At 49.9% G+C, this 21528-nt stretch overlaps 1 protein-coding gene across 8 annotated transcripts; it reads left to right on the top strand.

Annotated features, from left to right (window-relative positions):
* The first annotated feature begins 429 nt into the window (after nt 1–429).
* LOC125723984 (importin-4-like) lies at nt 430–20535 on the top strand. Of its 8 annotated transcripts, XM_049000801.1 has the most exons (30): nt 430–705; nt 1181–1267; nt 2207–2286; nt 3147–3188; nt 7809–7938; nt 8238–8417; nt 8507–8572; nt 8666–8767; nt 8906–8989; nt 9086–9238; nt 9556–9609; nt 9727–9836; nt 13153–13261; nt 13499–13628; nt 13929–14042; nt 14153–14266; nt 14361–14484; nt 16243–16354; nt 16443–16564; nt 16662–16739; nt 16842–16899; nt 17000–17105; nt 17233–17426; nt 17549–17596; nt 18248–18373; nt 18472–18698; nt 18845–18977; nt 19320–19424; nt 19561–19630; nt 19703–20535. In XM_049000801.1, the coding sequence occupies exons 1-30, from the start codon at nt 640–642 to the stop codon at nt 19831–19833; spliced, it is 3255 nt and encodes a 1084-aa protein (XP_048856758.1). In that variant the 5' UTR covers nt 430–639; the 3' UTR covers nt 19834–20535. The 8 variants fall into 8 exon arrangements, with proteins under 8 accessions (XP_048856758.1, XP_048856766.1, XP_048856764.1 ...); XM_049000809.1 differs by lacking the exons at nt 430–705; nt 1181–1267 and adding an exon at nt 1311–1341; XM_049000807.1 differs by lacking the exons at nt 430–705; nt 1181–1267 and adding an exon at nt 1385–1415.
* Nucleotides 20536–21528: the final 993 nt, after the last annotated feature.

Below are 21528 nucleotides of genomic sequence, written 5' to 3'. Positions count from 1 at the left end.
CACCGGGAAATTACCGGTATTTTGAAATTAAATTGTAAATGGATGAATGAAAAAATTATTATCTTATAAACTTAAGCATGATAGTAAACTTATGTAGGAGAAATTACGTTTGCTAAAGTTATGTCAGAAAATTTTTACAAAGAATGCATACGGTTGCTTGAATGGTGAAATTTAAAGTAATGTGGCATTTGTACATCGCTCTGCTCTCATAAATATGAATAAGGACACCAGTGTCGGTCAACCAATAGGCCTATTCGGCCGCCTAGGGCAGCATCTTACGGGGGGGGGGGGCGCCGATTTAACAAACCGCCCCCATCCCCCAACGAAGTAGGACGCGAGCTGTGTGTGTGTGTGTTTGTGCATAAGCCCTCTGCTCCTTCAGGGGGCGCTGTCCCCCGGAGCGCGAGCAGAGCCGGCGCCCAGCCGACGTGCTGCTGGCCCTTTAACTGCGGAGCCTCTCTGAGGTCCACGTGGCGACGGTGCGGACTCCAGACCAGCGGGGCGGCTCGCGTTCGGGTGGCTGCCACGCTTCGTCTTTCGGTGTTTTTCACCAAAGCTGCGTCATTTAACCGTGTCGCTCGCCTCCTCACCTTTCAAGCCGCTGTTAAGGCTGAATCTCAGACATATAACGCCGGCACCATGACGGAAGACCTGGAGCGCATTCTGTCCCAGCTGACGCAGGCCGACAGCGCCGCCATCCAGCAGGTGAATCACATGTACAAGCTGCCGTGTCCGTAACTGTCTGTTTATTTGAAGTCTGTGTGTTTGTTAGCTGCCGGATTTCTGTCAAATTATAGTCTGATCACTGCCGGGTGTAATGACTTGGCTTTAGTGCACCTTAAACTTAAGAAACTTTGTTTGATAGTACGCATAATACAACAAGTCTCCTGAATGTTGACTATAGTCTTCAATCGGTAACAGTATCGTTTCCCTGAATGTAAACACCCCCTTAACTTTATACTCCGTGCATAACGATACATTAAGTACGTTAATAAGTAATTTACCTAAACTGTCACTATTGACAGGATTTGCATATCCTTTGTAGAGTATAATTCACCCCCCCCCTCGCAGTAATGATGCAGAGTATGATATGTTATTATCATACAGTATTAATGAGTATATAAGGCAGTATTATGTTCACATACTGCTGGATAATAACAGTGCCTCTGACTCAACCCAGGCTACAACTCAGTTGAAAATGGCCTTCAGAGACCCAGCAGTAATTCCAGCGCTGTGTGCAGTGATGAGTGGATCACACGATCCCCAGGTAATGCATGTTCAGGGTGGCTGGCATGTAATCCAGTGCTGTGTGCAGTGATGAGTGGATCACACGATCCCCAGGTAATGCATGTTCAGGGTGGCTGGCATGTAATCCAGTGCTGTGTGCAGTGATGAGTGGATCACACGATCCCCAGGTAATGCATGTTCAGGGTGGCTGGCATGTAATCCAGTGCTGTGTGCAGTGATGAGTGGATCACACGATCCCCAGGTAATGCATGTTCAGGGTGGCTGGCATGTAATCCAGTGCTGTGTGCAGTCATGCCCAGATCACACGATCCCCAGGTAATGCATGTTCAGGGTGGCTGTCATGTAATCCAGTGCTGTGTGCAGTCATGCCCAGATCACACGATCCCCAGGTAATGCATGTTCAGGGTGGCTGGCATGTAATCCAGCGCTGTGTGCAGTGATGAGTGGATCACACGATCCCCAGGTAATGCATGTTCAGGGTGGCTGGCATGTAATCCAGTGCTGTGTGCAGTCATGCCCAGATCACACAATCCCCAGGTAATGCATGTTCAGGGTGGCTGGCATGTAATCCAGTGCTGTGTGCAGTCATGCCCAGATCACACGATCCCCAGGTAATGCATGTTCAGGGTGGCTGGCATGTAATCCAGGGCTGTGCTGCTTTCCACTGTGTTCTGACTGCACAGTTACAGTGCTACAGGTTCTACTTTTAGTCAGCTTTTGTTGGTTGATTAAAAAGTATTTTGATAGCTTGAATAATTTCAGTATAGGTAAGACTCTAAATGGGAAAGTGTAATGTGGTCAGCTGCTTTTCAAGGCATGTGTTTGCTCCACGTCACCTTCCAAATGATTCTGCTCATCACTACCTTATGTAATCAGCATGTATCTACTGTGTGTGTGTGTGTGTGTGTGTGTGTGTGTGTGTGTGTGTGTGTGTGTGATATATGTATTTTGTTTTAAGATTCGGCAGTCTGCTGCAGTGATGCTGAGGATGCGGGTGAAGAAACACTGGAAGAAGATCAGCCCTGACCACAGAGAAAGGTTCCCCAAACTGTCTTTGAAATACAAGAGTATACTGTATGCATCCATCTTCTGTAACTCAGGATGGGACACCAGCCCTTTGCAGGGCACACTCATACAGCGATCACTCACACACCGATCACTCACACTTACAACTCCAAATAACCTCAGCATGTTTTTGGACTGTGGGGGGACACCCAAGTACCGGGAAGAAACCCCCCGATGACATGGGGAGGACATGCAAACTGCACACATGGAACCCAGGCAGAGACTTGAACCCAGGTCTCTGAGGTCTCAGGTGACAGTGCTAACCCCTGCACCACCATGCCGCCCCCTCACCCTAACCCTAACCACTGCCACAGTTACTGTAATCAGCATAGTTCAGTTTATTTTATATATCGATTTTCACAGGACATTTGTCCCAAGTACTTGGCAGGAGTGTCGTTAGTAAATAGATAGTAAAAGGTTCATGATACAGGGAAAAATCGAGGAAGCTCCGTAGTACTGAGGAAGAAAACCTTCGACGTCCCAAGTGGATGTGCTTTTAGGCATAAAGTCCAGGACGGCTTGGCTTTAAATGATGCACTTAATTCCGAGACTCTTCTGTAAGAGTCTTCTGCATGTCCTGTAAGCTTAACAGTCATTCAGACTGAATTTAAACACGATTCCCTTCTGTGTACTTTTGTTTGAGAGCACTTCCATTTTCTCATGCACTAATAGGAAAGCATATTCCTTTATTCATTTGACTTGCATAAAACAAAATATTTCCCTTTATGATACATGCTAATATTGTAAATCCTTAACTTGTGAATACTTTTTGCAAATATATGATTTATTTAATTCATTAAAAATACTTTTATTTACTTTCTTCTGCTCTGCAGCCTGAAGGCTGTGGTTCTGCAAGCATTTCAGCAGGAGACAGAGTGAGTACATTTGGACTGAAATAATTACAGCTGTCAGCATTACACGGGTCATCCCTGGGTAACAACGTCATGCTTATGGACACACTCACTAGGCAGAAACTGCTGCACAGTCGGGTCAGCATTACACGGGTCATACCTGCGTAACGTCATGCTTATGGATACACTTACTAGGCAGAAACTGCTCCACAGTCGGGTCAGTATTACACGGGTCATACCTGCGTAACGTCATGCTTATGGACACACTTACTAGCCAGAAACTGCTGCACAGTCGGGTCAGCATTACACGGGTCATACCTGGGTAACAACGTCAAGCTTATGGACACACTCACTAGGCAGAAACTGCTGCACAGTCGGGTCAGCATTACACGGGTCATCCCTGGGTAACGTCATGCTTATGGACACACTCACTAGGCAGAAACTGCTGCACAGTCGGGTCAGCATTACACGGGTCATACCTAGGTAACAACGTCAAGCTTATGGACACACTCACTAGGCAGAAACTGCTGCACAGTCGGGTCAGCATTACACGGGTCATACCTGGGTAACAACGTCATGCTTATGGACACACTCACTAGGCAGAAACTGCTCCACAGTCGGGTCAGCATTACACGGGTCATCCCTGGGTAACAACGTCATGCTTATGGACACACTCACTAGGCAGAAACTGCTCCACAGTCGGGTCAGCATTACACGGGTCATCCCTGGGTAACGTCATGCTTATGGACACACTCACTAGGCAGAAACTGCTGCACAGTCGGGTCAGCATTACACGGGTCATCCCTGGGTAACGTCATGCTTATGGACACACTCACTAGGCAGAAACTGCTCCACAGTCGGGTCAGCATTACACGGGTCATCCCTGGGTAACAACGTCATGCTTATGGACACACTCACTAGGCAGAAACTGCTGCACAGTCGGGTCAGCATTACACGGGTCATCCCTGGGTAACGTCATGCTTATGGACACACTCACTAGGCAGAAACTGCTGCACAGTCGGGTCAGCATTACACGGGTCATCCCTGGGTAACGTCATGCTTATGGACACACTCACTAGGCAGAAACTGCTCCACAGTCGGGTCGGCATTACACGGGTCATCCCTGGGTAACGTCATGCTTATGGACACACTCACTAGGCAGAAACTGCTCCACAGTCGGGTCAGCATTACACGGGTCATCCCTGGGTAACAACGTCATGCTTATGGACACACTCACTAGGCAGAAACTGCTGCACAGTCGGGTCAGCATTACACGGGTCATCCCTGGGTAACGTCACGCTTATGGACACACTCACTAGGCAGAAACTGCTGCACAGTCGGGTCAGCATTACACGGGTCATCCCTGGGTAACGTCATGCTTATGGACACACTCACTAGGCAGAAACTGCTCCACAGTCGGGTCGGCATTACACGGGTCATCCCTGGGTAACGTCATGCTTATGGACACACTCACTAGGCAGAAACTGCTCCACAGTCGGGTCAGCATTACACGGGTCATCCCTGGGTAACAACGTCATGCTTATGGACACACTCACTAGGCAGAAACTGCTGCACAGTCGGGTCAGCATTACACGGGTCATCCCTGGGTAACGTCATGCTTATGGACACACTCACTAGGCAGAAACTGCTCCACAGTTGGGTCAGCATTACACGGGTCATCCCTGGGTAACGTCATGCTTATGGACACACTCACTAGGCAGAAACTGCTGCCCAGTCGGGTCAGCATTACACGGGTCATACCTGGGTAACAACGTCATGCTTATGGACACACTCACTAGGCAGAAACAGCTGCCCAGTCGGGTCAGTATTACACGGGTCATACCTGGGTAACAACGTCATGCTTATGGACACACTCACTAGACAAAAACTGCTGCCCAGTCGGGTCAGTATTACACGGGTCATCCCTGGGTAACAACGTCATGCTTATGGACACACTCACTAGGCAGAAACTGCTGCACAGTCGGGTCAGCATTACACGGGTCATCCCTGGGTAACGTCATGCTTATGGACACACTCACTAGGCAGAAACTGCTCCACAGTCGGGTCAGCATTACACGGGTCATCCCTGGGTAACGTCATGCTTATGGACACACTCACTAGGCAGAAACTGCTGCACAGTCGGGTCAGCATTACACGGGTCATCCCTGGGTAACAACGTCATGCTTATGGACACACTCACTAGGCAGATACTGCTGCACAGTCGGGTCAGCATTACACGGGTCATACCTAGGTAACAACGTCAAGCTTATGGACACACTCACTAGGCAGAAACTGCTGCACAGTCGGGTCAGCATTACACGGGTCATCCCTGGGTAACGTCATGCTTATGGACACACTCACTAGGCAGAAACTGCTGCACAGTCGGGTCAGCATTACACGGGTCATCCCTGGGTAACGTCATGCTTATGGACACACTCACTAGGCAGAAACTGCTCCACAGTCGGGTCAGCATTACACGGGTCATCCCTGGGTAACGTCATGCTTATGGACACACTCACTAGGCAGAAACTGCTGCACAGTCGGGTCAGCATTACACGGGTCATCCCTGGGTAACGTCATGCTTATGGACACACTCACTAGGCAGAAACTGCTGCACAGTCGGGTCAGCATTACACGGGTCATCCCTGGGTAACAACGTCAAGCTTATGGACACACTCACTAGGCAGAAACTGCTGCACAGTCGGGTCGGCATTACACGGGTCATCCCTGGGTAACAACGTCAAGCTTATGGACACACTCACTAGGCAGAAACTGCTGCACAGTCGGGTCAGCATTACACGGGTCATACCTGGGTAACAACGTCATGCTTATGGACACACTCACTAGGCAGATACTGCTGCACAGTCGGGTCAGCATTACACGGGTCATCCCTGGGTAACAACGTCAAGCTTATGGACAACTCAAACTCACGAGCAGACTGCCATAAAGCCAGTTATATCAAAATTTCAGTTAAATACAATGGTTCGTAATAGTGAATATGCGTGCTACTTTGTGACACTTGTGAAAGTATTGTGCTGCTTTAGGGGTTCATCGGCTTGAAGTACTGTGCTGTATGTAGTTTTACTGTAAATAATTATATACATTGTAATGTAATTATTATTATCATTATCATTTATTAGAATAGAATAGAATAGAATAAACCTTTATTATCCCACGAATGAGAAATTTAGGTGTTACAGAGCTCTTGCACAAAAACGTAATATAGAACAATAGGAGCAGGTAGATACACAAAGATATAAATACAAATGTACAAAAAGTTTTGGAAATAAATAAAGGTGTACAGAGATATGTACAAAATGTACAGAGATATGTACACAAGTGCGGGGGTGGGGTGGGGTGTGAATGATCCTGGTTACAGCATGTGATATGTCAGTTAAACATATATGAGTAAAAAATACTCACGCTAAACTGTTATAATGTCTGACAGCCGCTGGTAGGAATGGCCTGCGGTAGCGCTCCTTCCTACACTGTGGGTGTAGAAGTCTATTGCTGAATGAGCTGCTCAGAGCTCGTACAGTCTCATGCAGGGGGTGGGAGGTGTTGTCCATAATGGATGTTAGCTTAGACCGCATCCTCTCATCCCCAACCTGCTCGATGGATTTCAGTGGGCAGCCCAGGACAGAGCTGGCCCTCTTCACCAGTTTGTCCAATTTCCCCCTGTTCCTCTCTGCAATTCCACCACACCAGCAGACCACAGCATAAAAGATAGCAGATGCTACCACAGTGTCATAGAAGGACCTTAAGAGAGTCCTGTTCACCCCAAAGGATCTTAGCCGCCTAAGCAGGTGAAGACGACTTAGACCCTTTTTGTAAACTGCCTCAGTGTTTGTAGACCAGTCCAGTTTGTTGTTTAGGTGAACACCCAGGAATTTGTACTCCTTCACCGTTTCAATGTCCAGACCCTGGATGTTCACCGGTGTAGTAGGAGAAGACTTCTTGCTGAAGTCAATCACCAGTTCCTTCGTCTTGCTGGCATTAATATGAAGATGGTTCAGTTCACACCAGCTGACAAAGCGATCGATGACCCCCCTGTATTCCAGCTCGTTCCCCTCTGACACCCGACCAACAATGGCAGTGTCGTCTGAAAACTTCTGTAGATGGCAAGTGTCCGTGTTGTAATTGAAGTCCGCAGTGTATAGGGTGAAGAGAAAAGGGGCGAGTACTGTTCCTTGTGGGGCCCCCGTGCTACAGACTACCACCTCAGACACACAGTCCCGGAGTCTCACATACTGGGGTCTCCTGGTGAGGTAGTCCGTAATCCACGCAGACAACTGATGGTCCACTCCCGCTCCCTCTAACTTCCCCCTCAGCACTGAGGGCCGGATTGTATTGAAGGCACTTGAGAAGTCAAAGAACATGACTCTCACAGTGCTCCTAGCCGTCTCTAGGTGAGAGAAGGCCTAGATTATTCTAGATTATTCTATAGATTATTCTTACTTGCCTAGAAATTCAACTTATAGACAAACTCAGGAAATGCACCTCTTGCGTAACCTGGGGCTGCCTGGGTCCCCTCGGCTCTATCCGACTGAGTGTTGGGTTTGTTGTGCTGGTTAAACATGCAGGTGAGCCCCTCCTCCGTCAGTGTTGGGCCCTGAGAGAACTGTATCCCCTCTCTGTTCTCAGACACATGGTCCGGCACTCGCTGTCCCAGCTCAGCGCTGTGCTGGTGAAGCACGAGACGCCTGACCGCTGGCCCGAATTGCTGAACCTTCTCAACCAGTCCACCAAGAGCTCCAATCCCCAGGACAGACAGGTATCCCTGGGCAGCCGGGCCACTTTCATCACTGCTTCCAGCCCGGCTCATGCCCAGGCAGGAGGACAGAGGCTGTAACCTGCGTTTGATTTTACGATTCGTAATGTCTTGTGACTTACTGATGTTTTTGTTGAAATATTCGACAATAGCGCAATTCGCACCAGAGTTGCTCCGCGGTGCATTACATGGGTGTGCCGTGATGCATTACAGCATCGTTTTACGGAGCCTGCATGCACGCCTCGCAGCAGAAACGCTGCAGGTCCCTGGGAGCTCACCTAAGCCACGCCTCCCTTTTGCAGGTGGGCTTGCTGCTGCTCAGTAAAGTAGTGGACTCGAACCCAGAGGCCTTCAAACCTCACTACCGGCAGCTGCTGCGGCTGTTTGACACAGTGCTGCAGGACCTAAGCAGCCCCACTGCCTTGTACTACTGCATTCTGACCCTGACGGCCATCACTGCCCACACCGGACAGGGGGAGCTGGTGAGTCCGGCTGCTGCTTGACCGTCAGCCCTCTAGGATGCAGCAATGCCTTGTGCTGCAGTTGTGTCTTCTGTGTATGTGATTTTCAGAACATGATGCGCTCCCTTGTTCCAAGGCTGTCAGTCGCCATAAGACATCTTGTCAAGGCAGATCAGGTGGGTCTTTTAATATTAAATACTCGCATCTCAAACGGTTTTGTCAAACTGCCCTTTGAAGCATCACATTTTGCAAACTTGTGTAAATAATAGGATCAGGCTAGTGAGGCAATGGAAGTGTTTGACGAAATGATGGAGAGTGACATTTCCGTCATGGTTCCCCACGTCTCCGATATCGTCCGCTTCTGGCTAGAGGTGAGTCCCTGGGGCAGAGCTGTCGTATCGCAGTCTGTCAAGGTCACAAGGCTCAGCTTCCTCCCTTTAAGTAGCTGTGAATGAAAACTATTGCAATAAGCTGTATATGTAAAGCGTGGTGCTTCTGCTGCGTGACAGATTGCTGTAGATGCGTCTCTCAGCGACTCCCTGCGAATGAAGGCTTTGTCCTGTACAGCTTTCCTCATCAGACTCAGGAGCAAGGTAGCTGCCCCTTAATGCCTTACACAGCATCTCGCAGTATTCTCTTCTTCTCCAGCTGTTCTTTCTGCTAATGCACAAATGTCCACTTTTTTGCAGGTTATTCTAAAGCAGAAGCTGCTGAGCCCTATTTTGCAAACTGTGTTCCCGGTGCTGAGTGCAGCGCCCCCTCCTGGGCAGGAGGACCCTGAGGATCAGGAGGATGCAGAGAATGGTGAAGATGCTGAAAGCCCCAAGCACTTGGCCGCTCAGGTAGGCTGTCAGGGAGCCTGGCGCCAGCCCTTGTCCTGTTTGTTCCTGGCACGAAACAATACCTCATTGATATTTGCTTACCTTGTGAAAAGTACCACAAATTTGTACCATAAATTGTTTTTCTTGCATTTTTTTACAGTAGTCATATTTTAACACTGCTCTTAACCATTGTCTTTTGCCTGCTCGGCTTCCCATCCTCTCATCTTTATCAGTCTTGCTCCCTGTGTGGTGCTCTGCACATGGCCTGATTGTGTGTCTTGCCCTCCCCTCTATGCTGCTTGCTGTAAGCTCACTCCTGTCCTTCTCCATATATCCAGGTCATAGACACCCTTGCGATGCACCTGCCTCCTGAGAAGCTCTTCCAGCAGCTGGTCAGTGAGCTTTCTTATTCCATCATTTTTTTTTGTAAGCATTGTGAATACTGGCGGTGTCCAGCGTGCACGCGGCACAATACCTGTTGTGAGAATTTGCTCGGCTATCTGTTTCAGACGCCCTTCATGCAGGCCTGCCTGTCTAGTAAGAATCCCTATGAGCAGAAGGCAGGCCTGATGTGTCTGGCAGTGCTGGCCGAAGGCTGTGCAGACCACATGCGCACAAGGTAAGCTCTGCCTCCTATTACTTCATTGGCCAATGGCACTGTCTGTCAGGTGTTTATATGCGGTATTATCCCTCCCTCTCCAAGCTGCTTCTGCCATGTTTCCTTCTAGAGATGCGCCGATCTGATATTCAGGGGGTGTTTTCCCAAAAGCTTTGTAATTAAGTTTTGTAAAGTAGTTTGTGGATTTATGAGTGCTCCGACCCACTCATTTTCTACGTCATTCTTTATTAGAATTTTTGCCTGCTGTCAGATTGGCCAAGATAAATGACAAAAACACATTAAGATGGCCATGACATTCAGCAACTTCAGGGGGATCCTGCGAAGTCTCAGGATGTCCCACAGGGCAACTCGATCAACTGAGTCAAACGCTTCACAAGCCTCTGCCGATATTCGTGCTGGCGCGTGATGAGAACCCTCAGTGCCAGGATGCGGTCAATGGTAAACTTCTTAGGCGTAAAACCAGACTGCACCAGTTGCTGACTGGGAAGCAAGTGATCACGGATCCTGTTAAGGATTGACCCTAGCAAGGACCTTACCTAGCACTGAAAGCAGTGTTATCCCCCTGTAGTTGCCACAATCCAGGCGATCATTCTTCCCTTTCCAGAGGGGGACCACAGGTCCTGTTTTCCAGTCAGTTGGGATGACGCCTGACTCGCAAAAGGAAGCAAAGATTTCCTGCAATGCCAGGAGGACAGCCTGACCACCAGCCTGGAGAAGTTCACCTCAGATACCACAGATCCCTGCGGCCTTCCCTCCTGCCAGCTGATTCACCATCCATGCAATCTCAATGAGATTGGGTGGGTCACAGCTGTTTGGGGCATAAGTCTTGAGAAGTGTGGACCCAGAGTTGTCCAGCATCCTAGCCAGAACATCAGCTTTTAAACAGCTGCTCAAAGTAGCTGGCCCAGTGGGTCTTAACTGCAGCGTCATCAATGGGGACCAATCCATCACTGCAAGTCTCTGAGGAACAGATTCAGATGTGTGTATTGCTTCGATTCCTTTCTAAGCAGGATGTCACTAGACCACACTTATCATAAACAGCTTGATCTTGGAGTCTGGCCAGGTCCAGCCTTGTTGTCATAGTAGGGGGTAGCCTGTTAGATCTAAGCTGAATCTTCAGAGTAGCAACAAGAAGTCTGTGGTCAGAATTCACAAACTGGGCATTCCTCCCACTTCTGCAGTAGATACCCAAGGAGTGCCTTAGCCCGAAGAGCCTGCAGTAGACACCCAAGGAGTGCCTTAGCCCGAAGAGCCTGCAGTAGACACCCAAGGAGTGCCTTAGCCCGAAGAGCCTGCAGTAGACACCCAAGGAGTGCCTTAGCCCGAATCTCATAATATGCTTGTTGAAAGGAGAGAACACATACACCGTCAGAAGGAGCTGATCTGCTAAAGCAGATTATGGCAGCTATTAGAACAACCAGACCATAAGTACTGAGAGCTGGCCACTCCCTGGTCTGCATACCTCAGAGTGCCGCCACTGAATTGGGGATTTACGAAGCTCTCCTGACAGCAGAGGAAGATGATCATCTTGCCGGAGAGATAAGACATTCCACACGCCTACCCGGATGGGCCGCCTCAAACTGCGACCCAAGTGCCGCCATGCAGCAGGCAATTCCTCAGCACCGCACCAGCCCCGATCCCCAACAGGCCTGACTCTATTGGCTCTCTGATGGTTCCAACTCTTCCGGGGATGAGGCTCCCGATGGCTTTCCCCCATCCCCTTCGTGGTGCGTGCAGCCTTCCTGTGGGTGGCTGCAGCAGAGTCACTTCTCCGGAGAGCAGAACGGTGTCGTGCCTGTTTAGATCGAGCTGCTATTAGTTGTTTTACGGTGGCTGGAGTGCCAATCCCGCCACCAACCCCCAAAAATTTTCCCTGCAAGTTGGAGGACCGCTTGCAGGGCCAGATGCAGTTTAACATCATACCCAGGACAGTCGTAATAATGCTGATGATATGATGTCAATATAAAACTATAATGTTGACTGTAAATTAGCACAAATGGGGCTCTCTGTTGCAACACCTGTGTGCCCTTTGAGTCCATAACAGGGTTGTGCACCATTCAGAACTGACTTGAGACTGACCTTGAAAATCAAATTCAGTTCATAAATTGGTTGAAAACGGTGCAGAGTCACAATTCGACTTTGAATATAAGGAAGTAGAAGTAAAATGGAATTGATTTCACATAAATTCATGTGCATAGTGTAAGTGAGGCTTTACCAGTGCAGCTTAATATCTCAATACGAACTACCCAGCATGTTAAACGGCATACACTGAATCCCACCCACACCCTCCACCGCGCGATCAGGAATATTTACGTCATTTACCTACGTCATTCTTTATCTCGTTCGTTATTCGCTGAAATCGATCGCTTTCGGGCAAGCCAGCCCGAATTGGTATCGGCACCAATCCAGACCTATCAGTTGGATCAGGTATCGGCCATATGTGACTGATTTCACGTCCGATTCTTACTTATTCTGTTTTTGGTAGTTTGTAAAATGGGATCTCACATTTCTTATGAAATCGATTTGTACAATCAATTGCACAAAATTTCCAGTTTTAGATGCGTTTTTTGCAGCGATCAAACTACGCTAACACTGCCACTCGTTGAGTGTGAGTGCAGTGACTTCCACCTGCTGTGATGTCATGCGCATACACTTTTGCGGTACGAGGAGCGTAAGAACATCAGATGTGAGGGTGATGATCTGACAGTATTTTACGCTTTTAACTAGTAGTACAGTGATTTACAGTCTTTGCAAAAATGAAGTTTTGAGAGGTTAAGTAGCATTTAGTGGAACATCCTGTTAAACAAAGTGTGTGCAATTTGTTGTGAGGCAACGTGAATAATATGAAAAAAGCAATTTGATTTGGGAGTCGCTGGCTTGGACTGTTTTGCTCAATCACTACAGCTTTGTGATACAGGAGGGACTGCGATCACAGCAGTGTTCAAGTGACGCTGTTACCAGTGAGAGACGCTGGGACGTTTTAAGCAGTCGCCCCTTGTGTATCCACACTTGGAAGATATTCAAACTGAACTGCATATGCCTCTAAAACGTTTATGATAAGATGTACAAATGAAGTGGAACCGTACGTTATGTATGTTACCAGCAGCTTAATTTTTTGGCATAGATTTTTTTCATTTGTATTTATTTACTAGTTTAAAAATATTTATATATTAACTATGAATATATAATTATATTAAAATGTTAAAGTAAAAAGAGCTGCTGTATCGGAATCTATCAGTATCTGCAGTCGTGCATCGGAATCTGAAAAAATGTGGTTGGGCTCCTCCATAGTGTTAAGAGCAGGGCTCTCTTTCAGGATGCTGCCCGCCGTGTTGCAGACTGTGTGTCAGAGTCTGTCAGACAGCAATCAGCTGGTGCGCAGTGCTGGTCTCTTTGCTCTGGGACAGTTTTCTGAGCATCTGCAGGTGGGCAAATCCTCCACCTTTTGCGTATCTATATGTCGTGTTTATGCCATCGCTTGTTCAAAGACTTTTGTAAACGAACAGTGGTTACTTGTATATATTTTACGATTGCTTGTGCTGTTTTGCCATCCCATGCGTTGTCCTTTGGTCTGTGTGTGCAAAGTCCTGTCATAGAATTTGCTGAGCTACCTGAGGTTCTCTTCCTCTCGCAATCCACTCAATGCCATCGTCCCATTTTAGCCGGACATCAGTAAATACTGCACCGAGTTGATGCCGCTGTTGATGGGATATTTGTCGGGATTGAATCTAGCCAAGACTGGACATGTAACGAAGGCCTTCTATGCCCTGGAGAACTTCCTGGAGAACCTGGGTGAGGGAACGCACTGCCGTTCTTTTTATCTTTCATTTAAGGCCCAAACTGAGAGATAGTAGTGTAGTGGTCAGTTTTGACAAGGACAGAGAGTAAATTTTCTTTTTGCACATTTGACGGTGGGGGGGCATTTCGAGTAAGCTAAGCAGTAGTTAGTGAAGGAGTTTCATCCTGCTGTAGATAGACTTGTACTAGTCCTTAGTTATTAAACAGACTGAAATTCTGGGTGACTTCAGACCAGTCTTTATACCTGAGATGGGGCTGGCATGTGTGCCAATCCTCTTTCTTTGCTGCTCACAGGTGTTGAAATCCAGCCGTACCTGCCCACGCTAATGGAGACCATGCTGGGTGCTTTGAATACCTCGGGCAACCTGAAGATTAAAGAACTGGCTGTCAGCGCTATTGGAGCCATCGGTAAGGCTGCATCGTATTCTGCTCTGACCGTTAGAGGGCGTCTGTGAATCGGTGCCAGTTAACCCCCCCCCCCCCCCCCCCCCCCCCCCCCGTCTATCCATTCCTATCAGCCAATGCCGCGAAGGAGATGCTGGTGCCATACTTTCCCCCAGTGATTGAGAGCCTGAAGGCTTTCCTCATGGACATACGGGAGGAAGTGAGGTGTTTGCAGACCCAGGCTTTGGGTATGGATCTTTCAGCTTCATCAGCCTCCCTGTGTCTCTCAAACCCTGTGTTCTGTGTTGGGCAGCCGGGTTCTGACACAACCCTCTTGTGCAGACACGCTGTCGGTACTGGCTCGCACCGTGGGGAAGGATGTTTTTGGCCCCCTGGCCTCGGAGTGTGTGCAGCTGGGTCTCAACCTCATGGATGCTGTCGACGACCCTGATCTGCGCCGCTGCACGTAAGGATGGCTGCCTCTGTGTGATTTACCTTTCTGGCAGCAGGCTGTACTTCTGTCTGTCTGGTTACCACGCTCTCTGTCTGTCTGTCTCTGCCTATGTGCCTGCCTGTCTGTCTGTCTCTGCCTTTGCTTGCCTGCCAGTCTGTCTCTGCCTTTGCTTGCCTGCCAGTCTGTCTCTGCCTTTGCTTGCCTGCCAGTCTGTCTCTGCCTTTGCTTGCCTGCCAGTCTGTCTCTGCCTTTGCTTGCCTGCCAGTCTGTCTCTGCCTTTGCTTGCCTGCCAGTCTGTCTCTGCCTTTGCTTGCTTGCTTGCCTGCCAGTCTGTCTGTCTCTGTCTGCCTGTCTGTCTATTCCTGCCAGTTTCCCAGAAGTTCACGATACGATTGCCTGCTTTAAAAACAGTGTGCTGCACATTCCACAAAATGTTGAATCATCATGTTGAATCACATTCTGTTGAATCATCCATCCATCCATCCATTTTCCAAACCACTTATCCTACTGGGTCGCGGGGGGGTCCGGAGCCTATCCCGGAAGCAATGGGCACAAGGCAGGGAACAACCCAGGATGGGGGGCCAGCCCATCGCAGGGCACACCCACACACCATTCACTCACACATGCACACCTATGGGCAATTTAGCGACTCCAATTAGCCTCAGCATGCTTTTGGACCGTGGGGGGAAACCGGAGTACCTGGAGGAAACCCCACGACGACATGGGGAGAACATGCAAACTCCACACACATGTAACCCAGGCGGAGACTCGAACCCAGGTCCCAGAGGTGTGAGGCAGCAGTGCTAACCACTGCACCACCATGCCGCCCCTCTGTTGAATCAGATGTTGTTAAATCGTACTGCATCACATTGCAGTGTATCCACTGATAACATTTCTCTGTGGCAACCTGCCATAGCAAGAAAACATCTATCCCACCAACCAATCTACTCCAATACCTTGGAGACTCTCCCGCGAAGCCCGATTCCTGCTCTCACCCTCGCCCCCCATGAATGTATTATGGAATTCAGCTGGTTAACAGCACTAACAGGCCGTATTACGTGGTTATTTAGCCGACATTCTTATAAAGCTCTAAAAGAATGAGCTTACTTAGGTATTTCCCAAGGAAAAAAACAGGTGAGGTAGCTAAACAGAGATTGGGGCTGGGGGTGACGATGCTTCTCTGTCCTGGCTCTCTTACAGCCCAATCACAGGCGCGCTGAAACCCGCTTATATATCGTGGTTTTACTGTTATGGTATTGTGATGCGTGCAGCGCGCGGAGGTGTGTGCCGCGCCGGCCTCGGCGCGCGGAGGTGTGTGCCGCGCCGGCCTCGGCGCGCGGAGGTGTGTGCCGCGCCGGCCTCGGCGCGCGGAGGTGTGTGTCGCGCCGGCCTCGGCGCGCGGAGGTGTGTGCGCCGCGCCGGCCTCGGCGCGCGGAGGTGTGTGCGCCGCGCCGGCCTCGGCGCGCGGAGGTGTGTGCGCCGCGCCGGCCTCGGCGCGCGGAGGTGTGTGCGCCGCGCCGGCCTCGGCGCGCGGAGGTGTGTGCGCCGCGCCGGCCTCGGCGCGCGGAGGTGTGTGCGCCGCGCCGGCCTCGGCGCGCGGAGGTGTGTGCGCCGCGCCGGCCTCAGCGCCCTAATGCACATGCATTTATCTTTTTGAGAGCTGCTGTTTCTTACTCCAAGGAATTTTTCACGCTTAATATTAGATGCATCATACTGCACATCCTTGATTATCTGAGCCATTAATTCATTGATTAATCCCCCCCCCCCCAGGTACTCGCTCTTCTCAGCTGTATCCACCGTCAGTCCAGAGAGTTTGACTCCACACCTCAGCACCATCACCTCCGCCATGCTGCTGTCTCTCAAATCCACTGAGGGTGTCACGGTCAGCACATGTACCTTGCCAGTGCCACCCCACCAGGAGGAAATGCTCCTTCGGCCGAGGCTTTCATCGCTCCCTTGTTCCTCCTCAGGCTCACCCAGACGAAGAAGCCCAGTTTGTCCTTCTTGATGATGACGATGATGACGATGACAGCGGTGATGTAGTTTTGGATGAGGAAGGAGAGAAGGAGGGAAATGAGAGCGACATTGCTGGGTGCATTTTTAAATCATCATCCGGCTGCTTTTCAGTCTGCTGTGACCATCAGTCTTTGTTGACCTCTGAAGCTCCCTGTTTTTCTGTCTTTCGCCAGTTTCAGTGTAGAGAATGCCTACATTGATGAGAAGGAGGACGCCTGTGATGCCCTGGGAGAACTCGCCTTTAACACTGGGTACTTATCTCGTGTCGATAACCTCTCCTGGCCTTTTAATCGGCGCCGTTGAAGCATTCCTCTACTTCATGCAGTTTCTCTCGCTCCCTTTTACTTTCTCAGCACTGCCTTCCTCCCCTTCCTGGAGGTGACTTTCCAGCAGGTCTTTCAGATGCGTGATGTGAGTCACTCAGTGTGTCCCTCTTTGCACGGGCTGGTCAGATCATGGGATAGGCAGGTCTTTAAGCAGGTGCCCTCTGTTTGCTCACATCTCTCCACAGTTCCCCCATGAGGACGTGCGCAGGGCTGCCTTCGCTGCCATGGGCCAGTTTTGCTGTGCTCAGCACAAAGTGTGGCAGGGGAACCCCACGGAGGACAACCACCAAGGTTCCAGCCTGTTTTCCTCTCTTCCCGCTTTTCCCAGTAGTCTGCCCTTTTTGCAGTGCTGGCTGCAGTTCTGCAGCTTGACCCTGTTGGTCCTGGATGCGTCTGAGCCCCTTCCTCCCCTCTGTAGCTCTGCAGAAGTTTCTGTCTGTGGTGCTTCCGAGCTTCCTGGAGGCCGTGAGGCAGGAACATGAGAGGCAGGTAGTGATGGCCGTGCTGGAGTCCATGAACGGCGTGTTAAAGTCCTGCCAGGGGGAGGCGCTGCGGCCGGCTGCTAGGCTGGGGGAGATCAGCCAGCTTATCCGCAGTGTCCTCAAAAAGAAGGTAAGGAGAGGGAGTGAGATCAGTGTGCAGAACCTCCCACAAACGTGCAGTACAGTGTAAAAAGGTGATTTTTCATGCTTACCTCTATTTAGCTTTGAAATTCTTCCGCATTCTCTGCGCAGACGGCCTGCCAAGATGGAGGAGGTGACGGAGCCGATGATGAGCAGCAGGTACGGCCTTCCTTCTCCATCATCTGCATCGCGTTCGGCCCCTTTCCCTCTGCCGGTCAGCCCCTCGGCATGCTTTCCTGTAGCTATGTCCAGGCTCTGGGTACATGCTGTGTTTGTGTGGCCAGGAATCAGTGCTGATCTCTGAATGCCCTGCTTAGTGACTCCATGTGTCAGGCTACTCCTAGACTCTGGAATAGCCGCCTCCTTGCGTTAGCGTGTCCCCCCTTGTTCAAAAGCGTATTTTAATCCTTCGGCTTTTGGCCCCTTTTAATTGCTCTGCTTAAATTGTGTTTGTTTTTAATTTTATTGTTTTCATTTAGATGTAGTCAGACTAGCAAAAAAAAGTTATTCACTTCCATTATAGTTGCATGAGGTGACATTCAGAATGCTCATCTTCAGAGCGACTTTGTGAAGCTGACGGTTTCCTTACTGACATTATCACGCATTAACATCACCACCAATATGGCATCACATCTTTTGCCACGCCCACTTGTGCCTGACACTGTATGTCACTGTTTTTTTTTGTGCTAGTGTGACTGCACTTGTACACCAAAATTTTGTACAGAGTAAAACACTTTTCTGTATAACTTTTGGTTAATTAATTTTAAATGTGTAAATTAACCCCCTCCCCCCCCCCCCCCCCGGTTTCAGGCTGAGTTTGACGCCATGCTGCAGGAGTTCGCGGGTGAAGGGATCCCCCTCCTGGCCTCTGCTGTGCCTGCCGACACCTTTTACCCATATCTAAATGAGCTACTGCCCCTCGTCATGAGCAAGGCCGTGAGTCCCCATGTGCCCCACCAGGGGGCAGCACAGCACAGGCTGCTGGGTGCGGTAGAGAAGGATGCCTATAGGCGCCCTCTGTTTGCCTCCTTCAGAAATCCTCCTGCACGGTGGCAGAGCGCTCCTTCGCCCAGGGCACGCTGGCCGAGATCATGCAGTCGCTGGCGGCTGTGTCTGGCGGCAGGGCGGTCGCTGGGCGCCTGTCAAACCGGCTGCTGCCGGTGATGATGGCCGGGGTGCGAGACAGTGACCCAGAGGTGCGCAACAACAGCGTCTTCGGCCTGGGCTCGCTTGCCAAGGCTGCTGGGCCAATTATCACTGAGTATCCTGTGGGAAATGCCTGGCTATCTGTATGTGGTGATGAGGGGTGCATGTTACCCTGCCAGCGCCACTCGTCGGTGGGTCACGTTTGTGTCCCTGTGCCTGCGTGCTTTTGGTCTTTGTCCCATCCTTGACTCGCTTCCTCAGGAATTACCCTACGCTCCTCTCCTTGTTTTCATCTCTCCTGTCCAAAGAGTCGGACAGGAGGGTCATTGATAATGTCTGCGGTGCCCTCTGCAGGATGATCACTAGCAACACGCCGTGTGTGCCTCTGGATCAGGTGAGCTTCTGTCTGTCTGCTGTTTCTCTGCAGCCTCCCCTTTCTGAGCTCTTTCTCACACACACACACACACACACACACACACACAGATTCAGCATTAATTTCCCTTTTCAGTTCACATACTGTTTCTGCTAACACTGGATCGGAGTGCTGATTACTGTGAATGCTGTCCTTCTGTCAGTGATCTTTGGTGTCCTGTAACATTTAGGACTGCTGATACTGTGAATGCCGTCCTTCTGTCAGTGATCTTTGGTGTCCTGTAACATTTAGGACTGCTGATACTTTGAATGCCGTCTTTCTGTCAGTGATCTTTGGTGTCCTGTAACCTTTATGACATCTTAGGTGTTTCCTGCTGTCCTCTCCCACCTTCCTCTGAAAGTGGATCTGGAGGAGAACCGGACCGTATTTGACTGCATGGCCTTCCTGTACTCTCATAATCCCTCATTGGTACGGCTGAGCAGTATTTGTCTAATGTTGAGTAGTATTAGGTGGGGTAGTATTTGTGGGATGACTCACTGAAGATGTGAGTTGAGTGCTAGCTGAATGATTTCTCTCTAATTTCTTATTTATTGCTGTGTTCTAGGTTGTGAGTCACATTAAAGCTGTACTTTCTGCATCCAGCCATATTATAGGAACCAAAGACCTCGATGCCGGTAAGAAGGACTCCGTGCCGCACGGCCTTTTGGCAGCATGAATAAGCTCATGAGATGTTTCTTGTCTTTCAGATGGCCAGGATACATTGCTACTGTTTCTAAGAAACTTGGCTCAGCATCATTCGCGTGAATTCCAGTGTGCAGTGATGTCTCTTCCCAGTGAAAGGAAGACGGCGCTTGTGGCACTGGTCACGCCGGTGTAGACTCATTTCAGTCCATTTCGTTTTGGTTAAACACAGTCTACCCAGGGAGCTTCAGACTAATGGAAATGTCCAACAGCCAGCCGCTTGCATTCACCAGTGATGTGCCTCAGCACTTTGTATGTTACATAACATAAACTAAGAACGTAACAAACCAGGCTTGTGCACTTTCTTTTACGCTGTCATCTGCCGTCGCTGTCAGTTAGTTCCTTGCCGAATATAAGGGGAGGGGGACAGGAGACCGTGGGGGACAGGAGACCGTGTCTGCATCTCTGAACATGTCTTAGCATCTTTTGCATATTTGCCTTGAAGAAAACTCCAGCACTGCTTTACTAAGGTCGTCACTTTCCAGTGGGGTCACCAAGGGGTCACGATTTATAAATGGCAGCGCTCACTAAGGGAAAGCTTCTTTTTTTATTTTTACCTGCTTTATAAGGTTAAATGGGTTAGACCCTCTGCTCTCTACATCCAGAGAAGAGCCTCTGTGATCTTGCAAGCTTCAGTGTGGTGTGACTCCAGCCCATTCTGTACCCTCCAGAGGTTCTGAGGAGCCTCATAGGAGACACACTGGACAGCAGGCTGTACGACACATTTATTTCTGCTTGCATATATAATATTCAGATAAATCAGTTATTTCCAGTTAGGCTGTTTTTGATACCCACACTTAAATGGCTGTAAGTACCTAAATAAATTCACCCGACTTTACCCAGACTGCTCTGTCCTGTGTCCATGACAACAGAAAGATATTAATACACTGGTAAAATGAATGTGCTGCGCTTAGAGGGTAAAGCATCGGCCTTCTACGGACAGGCAGCAGTGTTGCTGTGCTTGTGCCTTGTAATTTCTCTCCTGGTTCTGGTCACACATTCTGCTTCTCCGTCTTCTGCCATTTTGGCTTTAATTCTGTGTCCAACACAAGGAGCATCTCTGCGGGCTTCAGTCGGCTCTCTGAGGGAAGGAGAGGATGGTGCATCAGTGCCGATGCCTGTGCAAAGGACAGGCAGCACAGGGGTGGTTTCTGGGGAAGGAACGCGGTGACCTTGGTGGTGATCTGGGTTTTATAGAGTGTGATCTCATTAATAATGGCCATGCAGGGATTACAAGCCGGGCTGTGTGAGCAGATTGCCACACCAGGTTTTTACGTGCATCCTTCCTGTAGGGGGCGTGTTGCTCACCTGCTGACGCATCCTCCCGCAGCATTGTCATTGGGCCCTTCCTGCAGTAGGAGCGCTGTGTCTGAATCTCGGTGCTGTACACGATCTCCCGGCTCTGACCCTGCCCCGGCTGCTGTGCCTTGACCCGCAGTTCCAGGACCACGATCTCCTTCTCCTTGAGTTTCCCCGAGGTGTTCCTCACCTGCGTCCGCGTGGTGTCCAGCCACACCACTCTCTCCCTCACCGTCGACCTGTGCAGATAGCAGATAGGCGACACGTACCGCACAGCTGGGCTCTCATACGCACTGTGCTAAAGGGCAAAACTCACGGCAGGATGCCCAGGTCGTCCAGTGTGTCATCCAAGAAGAGGAAGATGTGCTCTGGGCTTGGCATGTGGACAGGCAGGGGCACGCACATGGGCACTGCCCACTGAAGCTCGGCACGCACCATGCTAGTCTGTGGTCTGGTCCGCTGCCTGCCTTCTCTGGCTCTGTACCCTCGCGATCAGCTCTCTGTCTGCTTGACAGGCTGTGCTGGGCTGCAA

This window comes from Brienomyrus brachyistius, unplaced genomic scaffold (assembly GCF_023856365.1).
Source record: "Brienomyrus brachyistius isolate T26 unplaced genomic scaffold, BBRACH_0.4 scaffold53, whole genome shotgun sequence".
NCBI lineage: Eukaryota > Metazoa > Chordata > Actinopteri > Osteoglossiformes > Mormyridae > Brienomyrus > Brienomyrus brachyistius.
The sequence above is the reverse complement of the archived record's forward strand: the minus strand, read 5'-3'. Positions and strand labels throughout refer to the sequence as shown.